The sequence below is a fragment of the Oncorhynchus clarkii genome, chromosome 15 (genome assembly GCF_045791955.1).
Source record: "Oncorhynchus clarkii lewisi isolate Uvic-CL-2024 chromosome 15, UVic_Ocla_1.0, whole genome shotgun sequence".
Lineage (NCBI taxonomy): Eukaryota > Metazoa > Chordata > Actinopteri > Salmoniformes > Salmonidae > Oncorhynchus > Oncorhynchus clarkii.
The window spans coordinates 7,925,127-7,947,342 of record NC_092161.1 but is presented as its reverse complement, the minus strand read 5'-3'; the positions used below and the strand labels follow the sequence as shown (position 1 = coordinate 7,947,342).

The 22,216-nt window shown below is 43.7% G+C and overlaps 1 protein-coding gene across 1 annotated transcript; it reads left to right on the top strand.

Annotated features, from left to right (window-relative positions):
* Positions 1–5,179: 5,179 nt before the first annotated feature.
* On the top strand, positions 5,180–20,821 carry LOC139366885 (polypyrimidine tract-binding protein 2-like). Its single transcript, XM_071104623.1, has 13 exons — positions 5,180–5,280; positions 6,062–6,089; positions 7,185–7,251; positions 8,814–9,016; positions 10,948–11,244; positions 12,499–12,609; positions 12,786–12,987; positions 13,300–13,415; positions 15,643–15,676; positions 16,213–16,305; positions 16,836–17,052; positions 18,049–18,126; positions 18,395–20,821. Exons 1-13 carry the CDS (start codon positions 5,273–5,275, stop codon positions 18,522–18,524), a joined length of 1,584 nt encoding a protein of 527 aa, XP_070960724.1. The 5' UTR covers positions 5,180–5,272; the 3' UTR covers positions 18,525–20,821.
* The last annotated feature ends 1,395 nt before the right edge of the window (positions 20,822–22,216 follow it).

Below are 22,216 nucleotides of genomic sequence, written 5' to 3'. Positions count from 1 at the left end.
CTCTCTAAGCTTTACAGAAATGTGGTTCTGAATATAAACAGCAACACCGCCCCCATTGGCATTTCTGTATTTTCTGTAGATGTTATAACCATGTATTGCTACCACGGTATCATCAAATGTATTATCTTAGTGTGTTTCAGAGATAGAATATTAATGTAATCTGTTACAAGAAAGTTATTGACTTCATGAACCTTGTTTCTTGTACGTTAATATGGGCTATTTTTTTGCACTTTTCTGGGTTGCTTGATTGTTTTTAATGGTTTACTGGAAGCTAATCAGAAGTAAACTTGCTCATGTTATTTATATTGGAGCTGATAGTGCAGGGTGAGCTGCACAAAGTGGACTTTTTTCTGTCAATTACGTTTTGCTTTCGATGTGATTGGTGTGAAGCCAAATCCAAACTGGCTTCCCTTGGTACTTTTTTGGGGGCGCCTAAAGACCATTCACGGTTGAGTCATTCAGTTTAGCTTAACGCTGATTGGCTATTATTGTATTTAATTATTTTTTTTTAAGGTAGGCCAAATGCTGGTTGGCTTCCTTTGCGTTCAGTGCTGTGGGCAACAATGTCATACTCTTTTTGACCAGACAGCATCAGATAGATTGGCTACACATACTGAGACAGATGGGTGCTGTTTCTTTCGCTCAGATTCTTTCTCCAATGAGATACGTTTAGCCTCTTTCAAATTGAATACATTTTATTAAACAGAAAGACGAAAAATACATTATTTTATGTTTCTTATGTTTTTTGGAGAAGCCCGGCTTCCCTTGGCATCCATAAATACACACCACTGTCCCTATATGATATAAAATGCATTATTTTGTGTCCTCCTCCCATGCAAAACCGTTAAAGCATTCAGAATGACTTGTCTGCTACCAAAGAGGATTCACCCTGGTTCCGCCACTCTCCAAGATACCCGTCCGTCCATCCGTCCGTCCGTCCGTCTGTCCGTCCGTCCGTCCGTCCGTCCGTCTGTCTGTCCTGTAAGCAGAACCAAGTGGAGCAGCTGTCTGCATGTGAGGTTGTCCTTCAGCTCCGCTGCAACACCTCTACATTCATATTTCATCACACAATCACACATTGACCTTGTTGGTATGCCCATTTCGTAGCTATTCGTTAGATGTAAAAATGCAATCTCACAACTCCTATTCACCACCAAAGCAAACAATAATGAAAGCCAATATAAACACTATAGGGAATCATTTAATATTTTTTCAGTCCCCCATGATCTCTACTACTTTGTTATTTAAAAAAATAATCAAGGACATTTAAAACGCTCTATGACATCTAGGGAAAAATATGACTTGGTTGGGAAAATACTTCTCTTGCCATCTAAAGTCACGGGCTGAGTTCCGCACTCAACCTTTCATAGATGCACAACATGTATTAGTGCTGGCCTAACGTTCACCCTGAAAATGCCTTGTATCATCGTCATAGATATCTTTTTTTCACATTCGGCACCTACATGTCTTATCACAAGATTTGGAACAGAGGACATAGACTTCAGTTAACTTCTTGATTCTACTTGAGACGCATATGTCTCAAGTAGGCACCTGGAAATGCAAATGCGCTACGCTAAATGCTAAATGTACTCGTTAAAACTCAAACCTTGATCAAAATTCACAAGCAGGGTATTGAATTAAAGCTACACTCGTTGTGAACCTAGACAACGAGTCAGATTTTTAAAATGCTTTTCGGCGAAAGCATGAGAAGCTATTATCTGATAGCATGCAACACCTCAAAATGCCTGAATGCGACGTAAACAAAGACTCTGCTTATCCGACGCAGCACAAAACGCAGAAATAAAATATAAAACATTCATTACCTTTGACGAGCTTCTTTCTTGGCACTCCTATATGCCCCATAAACATCACTATTGGGTCTTTTTTTCGTTTAAATCGGTCCATATATACCCAAAATAGCTTTCTATGGAAGCTGTGTCATTCAGAAAAAAACATCGTTTTTAAACGCTGCGTCATTTTTTTTAATTAAAAAAGTCGACGATAAACTTTCACAAAACACTTCGAAATCCTTTTGTAATCCAACTTTAGGTATTAGTAAACGTTTATAATCTATCAAAATGATTACAGGGCGATGTATATTCAATAGCTCCTCGTCTGCAAATCAATGGCTGCCAATTTCAACATTCACAGCATCCTGGTGGAGACCGGAAGAAACGGAAGCCAGATAGTTGGATTTTCCAACAAAAAATTCAATTGAAAATGACGACAATGGCGACATCGTGTGGAATTTGTATGAATTGCATGCAGGTCGATATTAAATTTTGTCCCCTTTTAACAACCCATGGAAGTGACTTATGGAAATTATTTTTAGCTTTCAGAGAGCAGTTTTTCTTGCGTTTTTCAATGAAACACACGATCTGTTATAGTCACAGCCGTGATTTAACCAGTTTTAGAAACTTCAGAGTGTTTTCTATCCACACATACTAATCATATGCATATACTATATTCCTGGCATGAGTAGCAGGACGCTGAAAAGTTGCGCGATTTTTAACAGAATGTTCGAAAAAGGAGGGGGTAGAAGTAAGAGGTTTTAATAGACGCATAAAAACCAAACACACTCGCATATCCCACAGCGCTGGCAAGACCCTCTGCGTCGACCGACAGCACAAGAAAGATGTCTTCAATAGAGCACCGAATTGGAAATAGAGTAGTAGAGAATACTGAAGTTTTTGCCAGGGCTACTAACACATTGACTCAGCTCGGCTTGATTGAGATGGAAGGGAAACAGCTTCACATACTTCTGGGAGACTCAAAAAAAATGTAAGCAAAAACAGTGCCATTTTAGCTACACAAGTGACGGCAGGACTTATGTTGTCATTAATCATTTGGGAGAGGGAGGGGGGTGTTCTACTAAACAAAAAAATAATATTTCATGAAACATTGAATTTGGCCTTACTGGTATTAGCCCATAGACACACATTGAATAACATATGCATACACGGAAAAACAGATTACAAAATAAATAAAATCTTTCTATCTGAAAATTAAATGTAGGCCTAACCATACTTTATAAATCATATATAATCAATTATACTATTTAGGCCCATATAGCATTTACGAAAGTCATCAACAGCTATCGTTTCAATTCAACCCAGTGGTTCAACTAAAATTAACAGGACATAAAGGCCTAGGGATTCAAGCTTCGGTTGAGTTCAAATGTCATTTTCAAGGTAATCATTTATATCTTGGATTCACTTCTCTATCTGTTTTAAGATGGTCATACCATCATTTAGCTATTTGACTTTAAATTATAGGAACCCTGAAGGTATCAAATCTGTTTAATTAATTCATTAATTTTAATTTTTTGAACAAATATTGAATTTGGCCTTTACTACTATAGCCCATAGAAACACACTGAATGACACATTCAAAAATGGCAAAACAAACAGTAAAAAAAAACCCATAAGGAATAAAGTTTTGAAATGTCTTTCCTATTTCTCGGAGATATAAGAAAGCTAATTAAATATTTTTATTCATTTAACTACCTTGTTTTTGTTGCCACAAAACTATTTCCATTCTTCCATTATAATTTTTAAAACCGGTACTGGGTTACCTTCAGATGAGTCCCGTGAAACGGAGAACACTATCGTGTTCGTGAGACTCTCCCCTTTCCATAGTGGGGTGGTATTAGTTTGTAACCCAAACGGTTCTGACGCTACAGACGGAAGTTGGCAGATTGCCGGTACCGACTTCAGACGAGTCCCATGTTCCTGAGAATCTCATCTTTCCATAGAGGATACTGAACAAAAAAATAAACGCAACATGCAACAATTTAAAAGATTTTTACTTAGTTCATATAAGGAAATCAGTCAGCGGAAATAAATTAATTAGGCCCTAATCTATGGATTTCACATGACTAGGAATACAGAGATGCATCTGTTGGTCACAGGTACCTTAAAAAAAAGTAGGGATGTGGATCAGAAAACCCGTCGGTATCTGGTGTGACCAATATTGGTCTCATGTAGCACGACATCTCCTTCTCAAAGAGTTGATCAGGCTGTCGATTGTGGCCTGTGGAATGTTGTCCCACTCCTCTTCAATTGCTGTGCTCAGTTGCTAGATATTAGCGTGAACTGGAACACGCTGTCGTACACATGGGTCCAGAGCATCCAAACATGCTCAATGGTTGACATGACTGGTGAGTATACAGGCCATGGAAGAACTGGGACATTTTCAGCTTCCAGGAATTTTGTACAGATCCTTGTGACATGTGGCCATGCATTATCATGCTGAAACATGAGGTGATGGCGGCGGATGAATGGAACGACAATGGGCCTCACGATCTCATCTCATCACAGTATTTTTGTGCGTTCAAATTGCCATCGATAAAATGCAATTGTGTTCGTTGTCCATGGCTTATGCCTGCTCATACCATAACCCCACCACCACGTGGCACTCTGTTCACAACATTGACATACATTGCCCACACAACGCCATACACGTGGTCTGCGGTTGTGAGGCCGGTTTGACATACTGCCAAATTCTCTAAACTAAGTTGGAGGCGGCTTATGGTAGAGAAATTAACATTAAATTATCTGGCAACAGCTCTGATGGACATTCCTGCAGTCGGCATGCCAATTACATGCTCCCTCAAAACGTGAGACATCTGTGGCATTGTGTTGTGTGACAAAACTTCACATTTTAGAGTGGCCTTTTATTGTCCCCAGCACAATGTGCACCCGTGTAATGATCACGCTGATTAATCAGCTTCTTGATATGCCACACCTGTCAGGTGGATGGATTATCTTGGCAAAAGAGAAATGCTCACTAACAGGGATGTAAACAAATGTATGCACAACATGTGAGAGAAACCAACACTTTACATGTTGGGCTTATATTTGTGTTCAGTGTATGTGTGTAATATAGCCAAGCCCGTGTTTGATATAGGCACAAGTAACACAACCTAGAGTCACATTAAAAGGATAAACAAACAGATCTACAGCCTAAAAAATAAAACACAACAACTCAATGTTCACAGCAAATGATGTAGACTAATTAATGACAATGCATCAATTTAAAGCTTCTATGAAATACAAAATAGCGTACCATTGTGTCTTAAAATGTTAAAATTGGTTTTACAGAGAAAAATCTATGCTGCTGCGTGTAAAACGAAACACGTTTTTTTGTTCGACTATTTCCGCCGGGTTCGACTATTTCCGGCAAGCTCTCAAGTCCCTCCATTTTGTTGTATGTGCTGTTGGCAAGAGAAGTGCAAAACAAAAACTGTGTCGTTTATAACGATATTCTAGCAATGGACGGGTATGTATTGGCAATCTATGTGTTTTTCATGAACGATTAATCATCTTCGGCAAAATTTAGTTGTTTCAATTCGAGTAGCTTGCTTACCTCACCCTAGCTTGGTTTTTATTTATTTAAGCTAAAGGTAGCTAGCTAACGTTACGTTAGCTTGGCTAGCTAACGCTAGCTAACTCCTGGATGGACATGTGAACTGCCAGACGACGATGGCTAGTTAGCTTCAGTTAGAGAACAAAAATTATATTTTGTTTATGTAACTGTTAATAAACTAGCTAATACATTGACTGGGCAATCACGTTCAGCTAACGTTAGTTAACTAGCTAGCTCAAGCGGCTAGCTCTGGCTAATCTTAAGAGATGAGGACCATTCGAGCATGACAGGGTGTGTCGTCACTTGTCCGGTGATCATTCGTTTTATCCTTTGTTGATCGGAAATGTAGCTAGCGTACGCTATCTACTCAAAAACAAGCTATCAACACCGTTAAACTACAAAATCACTGGCTAACGTGCAGGTTACCCATTTTATAGATAGTCAACGTGTGTAGGTGACTAGCTATGTTGTAACTAGGAGTTAACTAGCTGGTGTGGAGAGAAAGAGAGAAACGTTTGTCATTGGTGGTTTTCTTTGTTTTGCGTGTATCCACGGCACTAACGTTAGCCTGCTAGCTAACTTCCTTAGCTACTAGCTAGTTGAACTCCAGATGAGTAAAGCAGCATGCTGCTATAATTGTGGAAAGATTTGGCTTAACGGGGTAGCTAATCATTCTGTTCCCTCTCTTTTTCAGTATGGGAGATGTTGCAGTTGGTGTGAAGGTAAGCTTCAGCCCAATGCCCTCTCTATGGCAAGTAGCCTAATGGTTAGACCGAAAGGTTGCTGGCTCGAATCCCGGAGTGGACAAGGTACAAATATGTCGTTCTGCCCCTGAACCAGGTGTGCCCGATGTGAAATGGCTGGGTCCCTGGTTCGAGCCTAGGTTGGGGTGAGGAGAGGGACGGAAGCTATACTGTTACACGCTGTTCCCTGGTAGACTGTCAATGTAAATAAGAACTTGCCTAGTTAAATAAAGGTTAAAAAAATATATATTTATGGCAAAGGTTATAGCTAGTTAGATAAGTGGAAAACATATCTTAAAATTCCCTTTCATTGCTATGGCAATACAAACACATTTTTTTCTTACCCAGTTGAGTTGTTACATTAGGCTACATCAAATTTAGCCTCCATGCAGTTTTTTGAACCCCTAGAGTACTTTATGGGCAGATACCTAACACAGACACACAACTCAAATTTACCTCTCTCCCATTGACAACAATTGTTTAAAAAAAGTTGTGCTTTCAAGTCAGGATCTGGGCATAGGCCTACTGGTATGAGTACAGAATCCTAAATGTAACTCACTACTGTTGAGAGAGTATGTCGTATCGGGGGCCCCCCCCAAAAAAGGTCCTAATTTCTAGCTTTCATGATATTAGAACAACCGTAACTAAATAGGAACAACGTAAGTCGCATCTGTTTAGAGAGAAACTTGTTCTCTTATAAATGCTTTGTGATCCTGTACCCTTCCAACTTGATTTGTGTCCAATAACCCTTGTTCCGTCTTGTGCGAAACAACGGCAACTTCCTCTAACAGAAATACTCTTTACTCTCTGTTTATTTCATTGATGTTTCACGTACAAAATAAAGTTTACTTTTGAGAAGCATTCGTTTCAGCCTGTTCCTAGGCCTTCATTGAAAATAAGAATTTGTTCTTAACTGACTTGCCTGGTTAAATAAAGGTAAAATAAAAAATTCTCTACCTGTCCAGAGATCTGTATTTCATTGTTGTCTTTTAAGGGCTCTGCTTGCTCTCAATTTCTTTCTCTCTTTCGCTCCCCCTCTCTTTCTCTCCCTTTCTCTTTGTTTTCTTTCTCCAGAGAGGATCAGATGAGCTGATGTCAACCAGTGTCTACAACAGTGGATCTGACATGAGCAGTATCGGTGGTAAGTTAGGGATTCCTTTTTTTGTGTTTTTTTTGCCAGCCCTCTCTGAAGGGATATTTGCATAAGTAATTTGACCGTGTTCCAACGGCATTCAAATAAGTCAAAGGATTAATGAATGTTTGAAGTAGAACGGCTGTATTGGTCAATGTCTTCCTCACGGCAGGTGTTTCAGTATGTGTAGGTGGGAACACGCTAGCATGTGACTGAAATAGAGATGTGGTGCATTTCAATAGGCTATATCTCTTCAGAACATGGCTGTAATGTCTTAGAGAAACTATAGTATGGTATTTTTTATTTTTTTAACATTTTTACCAGGCAAGTCAGTTAAGAACACATTCTTATTTGCAATGACGGACTACCTAGGAACAGTGGGTTGACTTCCTTGTTCGGGGGCAGAACGACAGATTTTTACCTTGTCAGCTCAGGGATTCGATCCAGCAACCTTTCGGTTACTGGCCCAACGTTCTAACCACTAAGCTACCTGCCGCCGGGGCTGAAGAGAATGAAGACTGACACAGGTTGACTGGGGATGACACGGGTTGACTGGGTTGACACGGGTTGACTGGGTTGACACGGGTTGACTGGATAAGTTTCTGTTTTCATGGAACTTGAAATCCTCAACAAAACATTAAGGACACCTGCTCTTTCCATGACACAGACTGAGCAGGTGAATCCAGGTGTAAGCTATGATCTCTTATTTTGAGTCACTTGTTAAATCCACTTCAATCAGTGTAGATGAAGAGGATAAGACGGGTTAAAGAAGGATTTTTAAGGATTGAGACAATTGTGTATGTGTGCCATTCAGAGGGTGAATGGGCAAGACAAAGGATTTTAAGTGCCTTTGAACGGGGTACGGTAGTAGGTGCCAGGTGCACCGGTTTGAGTGTGTCAAGAACTGCAACACTGCTGGGTTTTTCATGCTCAGCCGTTTCCAGTGTGTATCAAGAATGGTCCACCACCCAAAGGACATTCAGCCAAGTTGACAAAACTGTGGGAAGCAATTAGATCAACATGGGCCAGCATCTCTGTAAAACACTTTCGGCACCTTGCAGAGTCCATGCCCTGATGAATTAAGGCTGTTCTGACACCTTGTAGAGTCCATGCCCTGATGAATTAAGGCTGTTCTGACACCTTGTAGAGTCCATGCCCTGATGAATTGAGTCTGTTCTGACACCTTGTAGAGTCCATGCCCTGATGAATTAAGGCTGTTCTGACACCTTGTAGAGTCCATGCCCTGATGAATTAAGGCTGTTCTGACACCTTGCAGAGTCCATGCCCTGATGACTTGAGGCTGTTCTGCAGGCAAAAGAGGGGGGGTTCCTAATGTTTTGTACACTCAGTGCATATTGCATTCAGATGTATTATATTAGTATTATACTTTAAATGTTTGAGAAACACTAATACTGAAGTTCAGGTGTGACGTGTTCGTCCATCGTAAGAGGATGGAGTCTCGTGGTGTTCATTCCGTGCTCCTCTCAAGTAAGTGGGTGTTTTGTGCTTTCTGGGGGGTGGCTTTAGAGCAGAGCAGGATTGGGACAATAAAAGCTGTGTCTTCTATCTAGATGTTACAGCCAATGGGAGCGACAGTAAATCCAATGGGAGCGACAGTAAAAAGCTGAGAGTGGAAGACCGGATGGAGGCCCCTCCCTCTCGTGTGCTGCACATCAGAAAACTGCCCAATGAAACTTCAGAATCGGAGGTCATTGCCCTGGGGTTACCTTTTGGGAAGGTCACAAATATCCTGACGCTTAAGGGGAAAAACCAGGTGAGTGTGCCCAGATAGAGGAACATGCGATCAGCAATGTTTTACTCTGCCCAAAATCTATATGAAAATTAAGCCCACAATGTAAATAATTTTTGTGTGTAGGTTAATGAGTGTCGAATTTGGTTAATAAAAAATGTAATTGCTAATTTGCTACGTGAGTTCTACTCAATCTAATAGAAGTTACGTAATGGTTAGGTTGTTACAAATGCACTGATATAAGTGAACATGTGGCATTTTGCGAGGGAGGGAGGGTTGAGGAGGATGAGGAGGCTTGGCTTGGCTTGAAACGCTGGGCATCTTGTTATGTATTAGGTCCACACAGTTATACCTATGTCTTAACTTCTGAAAGTTAACGTTGGACTAACAAGTTTGTATGCAGAGTGGCACCAGAATTCAAATAAAAACATATATTTTTTAGTTAATAAATCAAATTTAAATGTTACCTTTATTTAACTAGGCAAGTCAGTTAAGAACAAATTCTTATCTACAATGACGGCCAAACCCGGACGACGCTGGACCAATTGTGCGCCGCCCTATAGGACACCCGATCATGGCCAGTTGTGATACAGCCTGAATTTGAACCAGGGTGTCTAGTGACACCTCTAGCACTGAGATGCAGTGCCGTAGACAGCTGTGCCTCTCATGTCTTCTCTAATAAAAAATCTCTCTAATTTCTGAATCGAGTAATGTCAGTAGGCTACAGTAGCATATGTTTCAGAGGGGCAGGTAGCCTACACAGGCACACACTGGCAAAGATTTTCAATTGGCAGGCAGACACTGGAACATGTATCTGAGTGACAGAGTAAGGGCTTTGCATAGGCACTATGTTGTTATTAACTGGTTACCATGCTTTTAGGTTCTGTTCCGTAACAGTGTAGATCACTTTCGTTCCTGGTTCTGATTCTGTTCCTTGACAAATGTATTTTTCTGTTCTCTTCCTTGAACCGGTTCCAACCCCTGCTTGAAAGAGGAGATGGCCTCAATAGCGCTGCCCCAGCTGTCACAGACACTAATATGGCACAGTAACAAAGATACAATGGCCTGTAGTTCACATGCGTATCTGCCCTCTCACTGGATAGAAGGGTCCCTCCCACCTGATCTCGCCTGCCTTCCATCTTTGAGGACATCTTTTTCCATTGTAAGAGCGGTCGGTCAGTCGACTGTCCTGTCAATTTAATAGACGATCTTTGGCCCAGAATAATACAGCGGCCAATTTAGATTGTGTTCTCTGTCAGGGGGCTTGCTAAAGATTGAATGTCTATCTTTCAAGAGTAGGCTGTGGTCGGTTGGCCCTTTCTCCTTTCTTGTTTGACCTCTTGCCTGAGTCATAATTGCCTGTGTTTTAATCCATTGGTATTCCTTGTCACAAGGATTTAAAAAAAACATTGGCTGTGTTTGTTTGTCCGGCATGAATGTCGTGTTTACAATTTTGTTGCATTAATCGCTATGTTTTCTTCGTTTATGTCCCACTCCCTGGGAGTATTTTATGATACCAGAGTTCCATGACTGCTACCATTTTAATCACATTTTGCAGCCCTTTGACTTGGGCTTAGCAAGTAAAGAACTTTTAGGAGGTTAAATCCATGTTTTGGTCAAACTGTAAAGTACATTATCCACATGATTCCTGTGATGAGTGTCTACCTGCCCCCCCGGTACCTGTTTCCTACTGACGCAGTCGCACGAACCACTCTTATTTCCCCGGGGGGGGGGGGGGGATGCTCTCGGAAAAAGAAAAGCGTTTCTGGTTGTATAACAAAATTGCCTGAAAAACACAGCTGAAAATATATAAAATATTATAAAAAATATACATGTTTTTGTTGAGGGGTGCGACCAAATTGTGGGCTTGAACCGTATTATAAGACCTCCCAGGATGCCGTTGGGTATTTCGCCTAACAGAAGTCTTAATGCTGTTCCTATCTATCGGTCTTCAGGCTTTCTTGGAGCTGGGCACAGAGGAAGCAGCGATAACCATGATCAACTACTACTCTACTGTGACACCGCATGTTCGGAACGTCCCCGTATTCATCCAGTATTCCAACCACAAAGAACTCAAAACAGATAGTGGGAACCAGCGGGCCCAGGCGGTCCTGCAGGCGGTGTCAGCGGTCCAAGGAGGAGGTACTCCTGCGTCGGGCTCCATTGTAGATCTAACCGCCGCGTCCAGCCCTGTGCTCAGAATAATCATCGATAACATGTTCTACCCGGTCACTCTGGATGTGCTGCAGCAGGTAACCTACATTCACTATGTATTCTTAGTTTTTCTCATAGGTTTGACAGAGGGCAGATTTATGAATGCAATGTACAATATTTTTTTTTATCCTCTGTTTTGTACAGACTTGATCCGAATCAATGGCGCTGTACTAGATGGCAGCCGTTTTGCAAGCTCCGACCAAACGTTGCTATTTGTGATTATTTTTGTTGTTGTTTCTTTTTGCTTTATTTTTATGCACTATTAATTCTTACAACCGACAACAATAACTTTTGAACATCAGACCAGCAGTTACTCACTCCAATTCCGTCTTCAACTTTTACTCATCTTCCCTGGGCTCTCTCTGTAATTCCGACCCAATTTTCGGGCTACCCAAGCGGAAACGCCGGCTTCAGAGGCAAAAGGGGTGGAGGATCCTGGTGAGATTAAGGCAAAGGTAAAAACCGGCCACCTCTGCCCCCCCCCCTCAAACCCGCTGGCCAACATAGTCACTCGACAATAAGATGGATGACCTCCGATCGCAGATTTGCTACCAACAAGACTCGAAACGCCCCCCCCATACACATCGACAGGCCTGCAGGTCGAGAGCTTCGAGGTCCTCGGTGTCCAAATCACTAAAGACTTAAACATGGCCCAAAGAAGACGCAACGGCATTAAGACAAATTCCTCTGTGCCGTTGAGAGCATTTTGATTGGCTGTATCACTGCCTGGTATGGCAATGGCACCGCCCTCCATCGCATGGTTCCACAGAGGGTGGTGTGGACAGCCCAGTACATCACTGGGGCCCAGCACCCTGCCATCCAGGACCTCTATATCAGGAGGTGTGGTAGGAAGACCTGGAAAATCATTAGACTCCAACCACGAGGGGGGGGGGACGCAAAACCGGACAGGAAGACTCAACCCACTCAAGTGACACACCCCTCATATGGACGACATGGAAGAGCACCAGTAAGCCAGTGACTCGGCCCCTGTAATAGGGTTAGAGGCAGAGAATCCCGGTGGAGAGCGAGGGGAACCGGCCAGGCAGAGACAGCGCCTTGCCAATTCACATTGTTATTGATTATTGCACGGTTGGATTTTGAGTTTGCATGAAAGGCATTTCACTGTACTTGTCACTTGCATGTGACATGACAACTTGACTATCTCTTCTGCTCTTTTATCTCATCACATTAGTTTCATATTACATCTGATAGTTAAACATCAGCTATTTCGTAGAGGTTGTCTTCTCAATATTTTTGTACTGCTGCTGTTTTTTTGGGGGGGCGGGGGTCAGATCTTCTCAAAGTTTGGCACGGTCATGAAGATCATCACATTCACCAAGAACAATCAGTTCCAGGCTCTGCTGCAGTTCAACGACCCACCCACCGCCCAGCAAGCCAAAGTAGTGAGTGGGACTTTTCATTGTTCATTATCAATTTGTTATGTACCTAATTGTATCATTTCATTACACGTTTGTGTGCAAATAAAGTACATTTGTATAGTTGCTGTTCGGTGAAGATTTCTGGTACACTTATCAGATATGGCAAATAACCCCATCTGGATCGTTCCATTGTTCCTCAGGCCCTGGATGGTCAGAACATCTACAACTCGTGCTGTACGCTCCGCATCGACTACTCCAAGCTGGTCAACCTGAACGTGAAGTACAACAACGACAAGAGCCGTGACTACACCCGGCCAGAGCTCCCTGCAGGGGACGGACAGCCTGCCATAGACCCCAACATGGCGGCTGCCTTTCAAGGCAAGGACTCCAACTCTCTGCTCGGTAAGATCCTAGGTAGACCCCCACCTCAGCTCGGTAAGTTCCCAGGTAGACAACGCCCCCCCCCCCCCCCCTGCTTGGTAAGAACCCAGGTAGACGACCCCCCCCCCCCTCCTCTGCTCGGTAAGATCCCAGGTAGACGCCTGACTGCCGGGGAAACATTCGTTTCACATCGCCCGGGGCTCTGGGTGGGCGGACTTTGCTTATTTTCCACCATTCTGTTGGTCCTAAAGGGAAATCTCTGCCCTCACTAGCCCAGGGTGAGCTGAAATTCATCCTGTTGGGTCTAAATCCTGACCCCTCTGACCTCTCCAGGTGGCCTGAGCCCGCTGAATGCTGCCGCGGCGGCTGCTGCTGCTGCAGGGAGGGTAGCTCTGTCCGGTCACTCTGGCGCCAGTGGCGTGCTCCTGGCCTCCAACCTCAACGAAGAGGTCAGTAATGATCTTTCTACCCCCTCCAGACGGAACTCTTATCACAAACCAACACTATCTCCACTTTCTCTCTCCATCTTTCTCCTCTTTCTCCTCTCCATCTTTCTCTTTCTCCTCTCCATCTCTTTCTCCTCTCCATCTCTCCATATAAATGTTGAAGCATGCCAGTGCAGACTGAGTCTCTCTTTCTCCTCCTGTCTGCCATGTTAACACTCTAATCTCTCCTCACACTGCCATGTTGAGCGGAAGCTGGTTAACACTCTCCTCTCTCTGCCATGTTGAGCTGAAGCTGGTTAACACTCTCCTCTCTGCCATGTTGAGTTGAAGCTGGTTAACACTCTGCCATGTTAAGCGGAAGCTGGTTAACACTCTCCTCTCTCTGCCATGTTGAGCTGAAGCTGGCTAACACTCTGCCATGTTGAGCGGAAGCTGGTTAACACTCTCCTCTCTCTGCCATGTTGAGCTGAAGCTGGTTAACACTCTCCTCTCTCTGCCATGTTGAGCTGAAGCTGGTTAACACTCTCCTCTCTGCCATGTTGAGCTGAAGCTGGTTAACACTCTGTCATGTTGAGTTGAAGCTGGTTAACACTCTCCTCTCTCTGCCATGTTGAGCTGAAGCTGGTTAACACACTCCTCTCTGCCATGTTGAGCTGAAGCTGGTTAACACACTCCTCTCTGCCATGTTGAGCTGAAGCTGGTTAACACTCTCCTCTCTGCCATGTTGAGCTGAAGCTGGTTAACACTCCTCTGCCATGTTGAGTTGAAGCTGGTTAACACTCTCCTCTCTGCCATGTTGAGCTGAAGCTGGTTAACACTCTGCCATGTTGAGCGGAAGCTGGTTAACACTCTCCTCTCTCTGCCATGTTGAGCTGGAGCTGGTTAACACTCTCCTCTCTGTCATGTTGAGCTGAAGCTGGTTAACACTCTCCTCTCTCTGCCATGTTGAGCTGAAGCTGGTTAACACTCTCCTCTCTGCCATGTTGAGCTGAAGCTGGTTAACACTGCCATGTTGAGCGGAAGCTGGTTAACACTCTCCTCTCTCTGCCATGTTGAGCTGAAGCTGGTGAACACTCTCTTCTCTCTGCCATGTTGAGCTGAAGCTGGTTAACACTCTGCCATGTTGAGCTGAAGCTGGTTAACACTCTCCTCTCTGCCATGTTGAGCTGAAGCTGGTTAACACTCTCCTCTCTCTGCCATGTTGAGCTGAAGCTGGTTAACTCTCTCCTATTCTCTCTTTCTCCTTTTGCCTGACTGAGCTGAAACGTAACTGTCTCTCTCCTCTCTGCACTCTCTCCTATCCTGACTTCACCTCTCTGTCTCTATGGAGAGGACCCTGTATTTCAGATACTTAAACTTGCAGTTATATTTTTATTTGGGCCCCACACCCTGTTGACATGCATGTCTGTGGGGGTCAAACATGATCTATGGTTGCCATAGTGCTTCCAGGTGTTTTCATGTCTGTTCTTGCATGTCGATGACACTAAACAGAGATTTGACTGCATGCTCTTTCTACTAGTTATTATCATTTCACCCCCTTTTTTACTATGTACCGATTGATCCTGGACTTCATGTGTTAGCCTATCGCATGCCTTTTTGTGTTTCTTCATTGCTAGGCTATAACTCGTATGTTTATGATTTTGACATTGACTGTACATTATCCGTGTTTGTCAAGGGGATGATATACATTTGCTTATTTAGTTGTGATAAAGTACATGAACCAGTCAGTCTGACCAAACTCCTGCATCATTTCCTGTGTACTGACCTGTATTTTAATTTGTCTCCCTCCCTCACTTTGTTTTTTTTACATTTGCATTTTTCTTCCCTCTCTCCCTCCCCACCTAATTACCCTTCATATCCCCCCCCCCCACTCTCTCTCTCCTCTCTCTCCACCTACCTACCTACCCACTCTTCATCCCTCTCTCTCCCTCCCCAACTACCTACCCTTCACCCCCCCCCTCTCGCGCTCTCTCCTCCACCCATCCCCCCCCCCCCATCTCTATAACCCCCCCCGTGCTCATGCTTGGTGCTTGAACAAAACCTGTTCCCTCGGACCAACCTTTATCCCCAAATTTAACTGCCTTGAACCATACTCCATGACCACCTTCACCATTCTACGGGAAACCACCCTCCTGGATGATCTGTCCACCTCCGCTCTCTCTACCTCCGCTCCGACTCTTCTACCTGTCTTCCTGTCTTCTGCTGCTTGCTCTCTTCTCCTCTTCTAAAGATGGTTACGCCCCAAAGTCTGTTTACTCTCTTCGGTATGTTGTTGTTAGCTCTCTGTTGCTCTTCTGTTGTTGCTTATTTCTGTTCTAAAGAGACATTCACTTTTTTTTATTTTTGTTCATTTCCATATTGCAGTAATTGTTTTTGACTTTTTTTTTAGTTTTGTTGTTGTTGCTCCTCGGTTATTGTTTGGTTTGGTTCTCTGTCTCTCTCTTTGGCTATCGAAATTGATCCCATCCATAGATTTCTGTTAAAATGCATGGTACATTGATTTGGCATAGCCTGTACAGTAGTTTAATTAGCCAAACATGTCATTAACGTATCTGTTTATGGGGTGTCTCAATCTGTCCTTAATATACACACACACCCCTTGCTCAACTCTCTTCAAATGTTAATTCTGATGAATGATCTCTAGCCTACATTCAGACTCTCTCTCTCTCTCTATCTAGCCTCTTACTGTCTCTGCCTTGTCTAAACTTTCCCTCTATCTCAAGTGCTAAAGTGTTTCCTCACTGTCTCCTCTTCCTCCTCTTCCTCGCCCTCCTCTCGTCTGCTCATGACTTTAACCTAGGGGTGTATGGTGATGCCCAGAGGGTGAAGATCCTCTACAATAAGAAAGACAGTGCTCTGATACAGATGGCTGATGCCAACCAAGCCCAGCTAGGTAAGACCCCGGCCCCGGCTAGGTATGGCCCCGGCTAGGTATGGCCCCGGCTAGGTATGGCCCCGGCTAGGTATGGCCCCGGCTAGGTATGGCCCCGGCTAGGTATGGCCCCGGCTAGGTATGGCCCCGGCTAGGTATGGCCCCGGCTAGGTATGGCCCCGGCTAGGTATGGCCCCGGCTAGGTAAGGCCCCGGCTAGGTATGGCCCCGGCTAGGTAAGGCCCCGGCCTCGGCTAGGTAAGGCCCCGGCCTCGGCTAGGTAAGTCTTCGGCTAGGTAAGGCCCCTGCTAGGTAAGGCCCCTGCTAGGTAAGGCCCCGGCTAGGTAAGGTAACATGATCCTCCTCCATTGTCTCATGTTTATTGACTGATAAAAAGGACATTTCCCCCAGATGTATTTAGTGTCTAGTTGATTGATTGTTCCAGTCTTTTTGAAGTAGATTCTGTCCTAAATGTGGGGGGGGGGGGTGGTTGTCTTGGGACACAGTACTGCTGTATTAAAAACTCACTCAGTACAAATCAAATGCTTCCAGCTATGAGTCACCTGAATGGGCAGAAGATGCATGGGAAACCAATCAGGGTGGCTCTGTCTAAGCACACCTCGGTGCAGCTGCCCAGGGATGGACTGGATGACCAGGGCCTCACCAAAGACTTCACTAACTCGCCCCTGCACCGCTTCAAGAAGCCTGGCTCCAAGAACTTCCAGAATATTTTCCCTCCCACCACTACTCTTCACCTCTCCAACATCCCGTAAGTCTACCACATGGCCTCTACACTACACACTGATCTAAGAACAGTTTTGTATTCTGGTAAGCAGATTCTGTATCTGTTGGTGCATTCCCCTAGACACTGATCTAAGAACAGTTTTCTATTAGCTCATAATGGTTATTGTTAGGATTTGGACATGGTAAGCAGATTCTGTATCTGTTGGTGCATTCCCCTAGACACTGATCTAAGAACAGTTTTGTATTAGCTCATGGTTATTGTTAGGATTTGGACATGGTAAGCAGATTCTGTATCTGTTGGTGCATTCCCCTAGACACTGATCTAAGAACAGTTTTGTATTAGCTCATGGTTATTGTTAGGATTTGGACATGGTAAGCAGATTCTGTATCTGTTGGTGCATTCCCCTAGACACTGATTTTTAAGGACAGTTTTGTTCTTTCTCACTAGGATTTGGGGAAGGTAATCTGAGGCAACATCTATACCTGGAAGAAAAGTTAAGGGAGCTTTATGTCTAGGGGAAAACGCCAACAGACAGAGGATCTGCTTACCATGTTCAAATCCTAACAATAACCATTATGAGTTCCTTAGGGTGGATGATTGGACATGGGCGCCTCTTTTTTGACTATGATGATTTAGTTCTAGATCAGTGAAGTCTTTGGGCTTCCCGAGTGGCGCAGCGGTCTAAGGCACTGCATCTCAGTGCTAGAGGCGTCACTACAGACCCTGGTTTGATTCCAGGCTGTAGCACAACCGGTCGTGCCTGGGTTGTGATCTGTGCCTGGGTTGTGATCTGTGCCTGGGTTGTGATCTGTGCCTGGGTTGTGATCTGTGCCTGGGTTGTGATCTGTGCCTGGGTTGTGATGTGTGCCTGGGTTGTGATGTGTGCCTGGGTTGTGGTCTGTGCCTGGGTTGTGGTCTGTGCCTGGGTTGTGGTCTGTGCCTGGGTTGTGGTCTGTGCCTGGGTTGTGGTCTGTGCCTGGGTTGTGGCTAGAATGCTAATAAGTTCACGTGTTTCCACAGAACGGACGTTTCCGAGGAAGACCTCCGACTGCTGTTCTCCAACGCCGGGGGAACCGTGAACGCGTTCAAGTTCTTTCAGTAGGTCTCTCTTCGCCGTTTTTTATAATAACAGAACTGAGCTACAGTTGTTCCTCAATTGGTTGTGAATGAACTTGAGCATTGATTTTTCGAACACTCCTTAGCTCTGTGGCTAGCTCCAGGGAGTATATGAGACGTGCCGAGGTTGTGTTCCTGTCCATTCTGTGTGGTTGAGAGCAGAGCAGAGCATACACACCACATTCTGATGGAACAGTTTGGACAGATCCAAGTTGTATTTCAATGTGTTCAACCGTTCTTCTGTTCCCAGGGATCACAAAATGGCGCTGCTCCAGATGTCAACGGTGGAGGAGGCCATCCAGGGTCTGATCGACCTCCACAACTACAACATGGGTGACAACCATCACCTGAGAGTCTCCTTCTCCAAATCCACCATCTAAACTTCAAGCGTAATGATCGATCCTCCACAACATCCATCGCTTTCTGTTTTCCCTAGCAGATTTTTTTGGCTGGCATTTGTTAAACCCTGTTGACTCGTTCCAGACTCTGGGGACCACGTTTGGACCTTATTGTTTCTTTCTAAGTGTTATCAGTCATTCCTTCAGAGAACCAGAAACCCAAACCGGGGGGAGAAAATGTTGTACTTCTATGTTTTGAGGACATTTTAACCCCTTCACCTGATCCTGACCCCCGTGTTAGTCCCATACCCTCTGATCCTGACCCCTGTGTTAGTCCCATACCCTCTGATCCTGACCCCTGTGTTAGTCCCATACCCCCTGACCCCTGTTAGTCCCATACCCCCTGACCCCTGTTAGTCCCATACCCTCTGACCCCTGTGTTAGTCCCATACCCTCTGATCCTGACCCGTGTTAGTCCCATACCCTCTGATCCTGACCCGTGTTAGTCCCATACCCTCTGATCCTGACCCGTGTGTTAGTCCCATAGCCTCTGATCCTGGCCCCTGTGTTAGTCCCATAGCCTCTGATCCTGACCCCTGTGTTAGTCCCATAGCCTCTGATCCTGACCCCTGTGTTAGTCCCATAGCCTCTGATCCTGACCCCTGTGTTAGTCCCATAGCCTCTGATCCTGACCCCTGTGTTAGTCCCATAGCCTCTGATCCTGACCCCTGTGTTAATCCCATACCCTCTAATCCTGACCCCCGTGTTAGTCCCATACCCTCTGATCCTGACCCCCGTGTTAGTCCCATAGCCTCTGATCCTGACCCCTGTGTTAATCCCATACCCCCTGATCCTGACCCCTGTGTTAATCCCATAGCCTCTGATCCTGACCCCTGTGTTAATTCCATACCCCCTGACCCCTGTGTTAATCCCATACCCCCTGACCCCTGTGTTAATCCCATACCCCCTGACCCCTGTGTTAATCCCTGACCCCTGTGTTAATCCCATACCCCCCTGGCCCCTGTGTTAATCCCTGACCCCTGTGTTAATCCCTGACCCCTGTGTTAATCCTATAACCCATTTATATGATCAGCAAACTATTTGCCTTTTCTACCTTCTCATTATGAAGGGTGGATGATTGGACATGGGCGCCTCTTTTTTTTTGACTATGATGATTTAGTTCTACAAGATATGTGCCTTACCAGACTATCAACTCTTTTTACATCCCAAATATTGACATTAATCCCTGTCTGATTTTGAGGCACATTTAATTTTGCTGTGAAATCGAACATGATTTGTCTCTTCTCCCGTGTCACTGTTGTAGTTTGTACCTTTCTGCCATCCAAGTTTGGCCTTTTTCAGTTGCTGTTCAATTTGTGGAGTTCCCCCCCCCCCCCCCCTTTTTTTTTTTTTGTTAGATTCACTGTGGTTGTTGTGGAGTGGGGAACAATATGAGAGTGAAGTTGAATCAGTCTTTTTATTTTAATTTTTTAGCTCATTTAGACCACGTTGCTTGAAGGTTTCTTGTAGCAGAACAACCAACAATACCGATTTAACCCGTTATTTTTTCCTCTTTTTTTTTTTTGTAGTTTACACATTTACTAAAATAGTCTTAATGTTTCTGTTCTTTCTAGGTTTTTACTTCCCTTGTTTTTCATCACTTTCATGTACATGGGTAGGAGGTGAGAGGTTTTCTATGCTTCTACTGCCTGTTCTCTCTAGTTCTTGGAATAAAACATTACGTAATACGTTTTACTAATTCGAACTGCACTTAACGGTCACGATAGTGTCATACACATGACAAAGCAAATGTTATGACTGTTTTTGAGACATACAGTTTAAGCGAAGTGTTACCAAAAAAAATAAAAAAAATCTGCTTTTGCATGTGTTGGAAGAGGTTAGTGAAGTAGAACCTGTTGTGAAGTCAACGTGTTTCTGTTTAGAGGGACAACCCCCTGGTTGGGACCAAAGCCTGTGCCTTTTTTTAGTCTTTAATTTACAGTTGTATCACAAAGGAAAAATAATCCACATTTTAATGAACCCCCCTCTGATATATTTTGTATATCTGGGAGGAGAGAGGAAAAAATAAGGTAAGGTACAGGACACGATTCATTATCAACGACATTAATTCCTTATACAGTTATTTTAAGCAGACCTACTACACATAATACCCATTATGGTTTTAAGAATCCCACAACCTCAACTTGCTGGATAAAAGTGTGTTTTCAAGAGAAAAAGTCGTATTTTCTATATTGGTTAAATTTTTTTACATCTCTGGAAATGTTAAGATTCAGATATAGTTTGGAAGCGGCACAATTAAAATAATTTTCTAACAAAAAGTCGGGAGATTTGGTCGGACGTGTTTTAGATGTTTCTCTTCTATCGTGTGTGTGTGTGTGTGTGTGTGTGTTCTGCTTTTCCTCTGTAGCATGTTCAATAAACTTCTGTAGCTCTATTCACTTCTGTCTCTCTCTCTGCGACCTGCTCATCTTTTCTCTCCACTCGCGCTTCTATATTATTTTTTGGTTGTATTTTATTCAGACCTCCATTAGCTGTTACTAAAGAGCATCTACTCTTCCCGGGGTCCACATAGAACATGACATTAATACAGAACGGTAATAGACAAGATGAGCACATTGCTTAGCTTTACAACAGGAGTATAGCCTACTTGGCTGACATGAAAATGAACCACGGGAAAAGCGACCTCCCCATTCGCTATTTAAGTGCGTGGAATTACTTTTCCCATGGCCCTGTTCTGAGACCGGTACATGTATGTTTAGATAAGGTTTGTTTGTATCAACTAAAGTGGCCGAGTAACTTCTTAAAATTAAGCACATTAATTTGCTTTACAACAGGAGTAGAGCCTAACTGACACACAGGCGGCACGTGAGTTTCAAGTTTGGGGAAGATAATTTTCCCCATAAAAATACACCTTTTATAATAATCGCGTTTGTGGTCACTTGGAAACAATATTTTCCCACTAATTGATGGCATTTTGGAACATTCGCGCATATATATAGCCTTCTGCCGTGTGCGCATCGCTGCGTTCATAATGTGAAGAAATAGCCTAATAGTTGATCAACATTTTAAGCTAAACCTTCTGATCTGTTGCGTCAGCCTCATTGTTTAATTTTTGTTTTTGTTGTCGGTTGCAATTGATCTTAAATTTATACAACTGTCCCAGATGTTTGGAATATTTTTTTAATAACAAGTTGACCAATGGAATAGGTCAACTTGTTGTACTATGGGGGATAGTGGATTGCTGTCCGTTAGGCCTACTCACCCTGTGGACAGATCTTCTAGCATCCTCAATATGCGCCTTGGAATTCGATAAGATGGACCCAGCATTTGTGTCTCGATGTGTCTGTCTTCACTTGGAGCCTACTTCATAGCTGAGATGCCTGTGAGAAGGACCTGATCATGTACGTTGGCTAACAAGAATTAAGATATCTCTGAGTGAGCCATGTGAGTGAGAGCTGCTTCAGTAAGAAGGGAATTATTGGCATATAGACAAGATGGGAGACAAATGGGGCGGAGGTCGGATTGCCTGCTGAGAATTCATAGGCCAGTGAGTAAACTTCCACTACAATCCATTCTATTGGCCAATGTGCAATCATTGGAAAACAAAATGGATAATATACATTCAAGACTATCCTACCAACACTACATTAATAACTGTAACATCTTGTTTCACCGAGTCGTGACTGAACGACACACGGATAATATAGAGCTGG

What these genes read in the sequence shown, in the direction of transcription:
- LOC139366885 (XM_071104623.1), top strand. An exon ending in ATGTTGCAGTTGGTGTGAAG is followed by an intron (nt 6,090 to 7,184) that starts GTAAGCTTCAGC and finishes TTCTTTCTCCAG; the next exon opens with AGAGGATCAGATGAGCTGAT. An exon ending in CCGCCCAGCAAGCCAAAGTA is followed by an intron (nt 12,610 to 12,785) that starts GTGAGTGGGACT and finishes ATTGTTCCTCAG; the next exon opens with GCCCTGGATGGTCAGAACAT.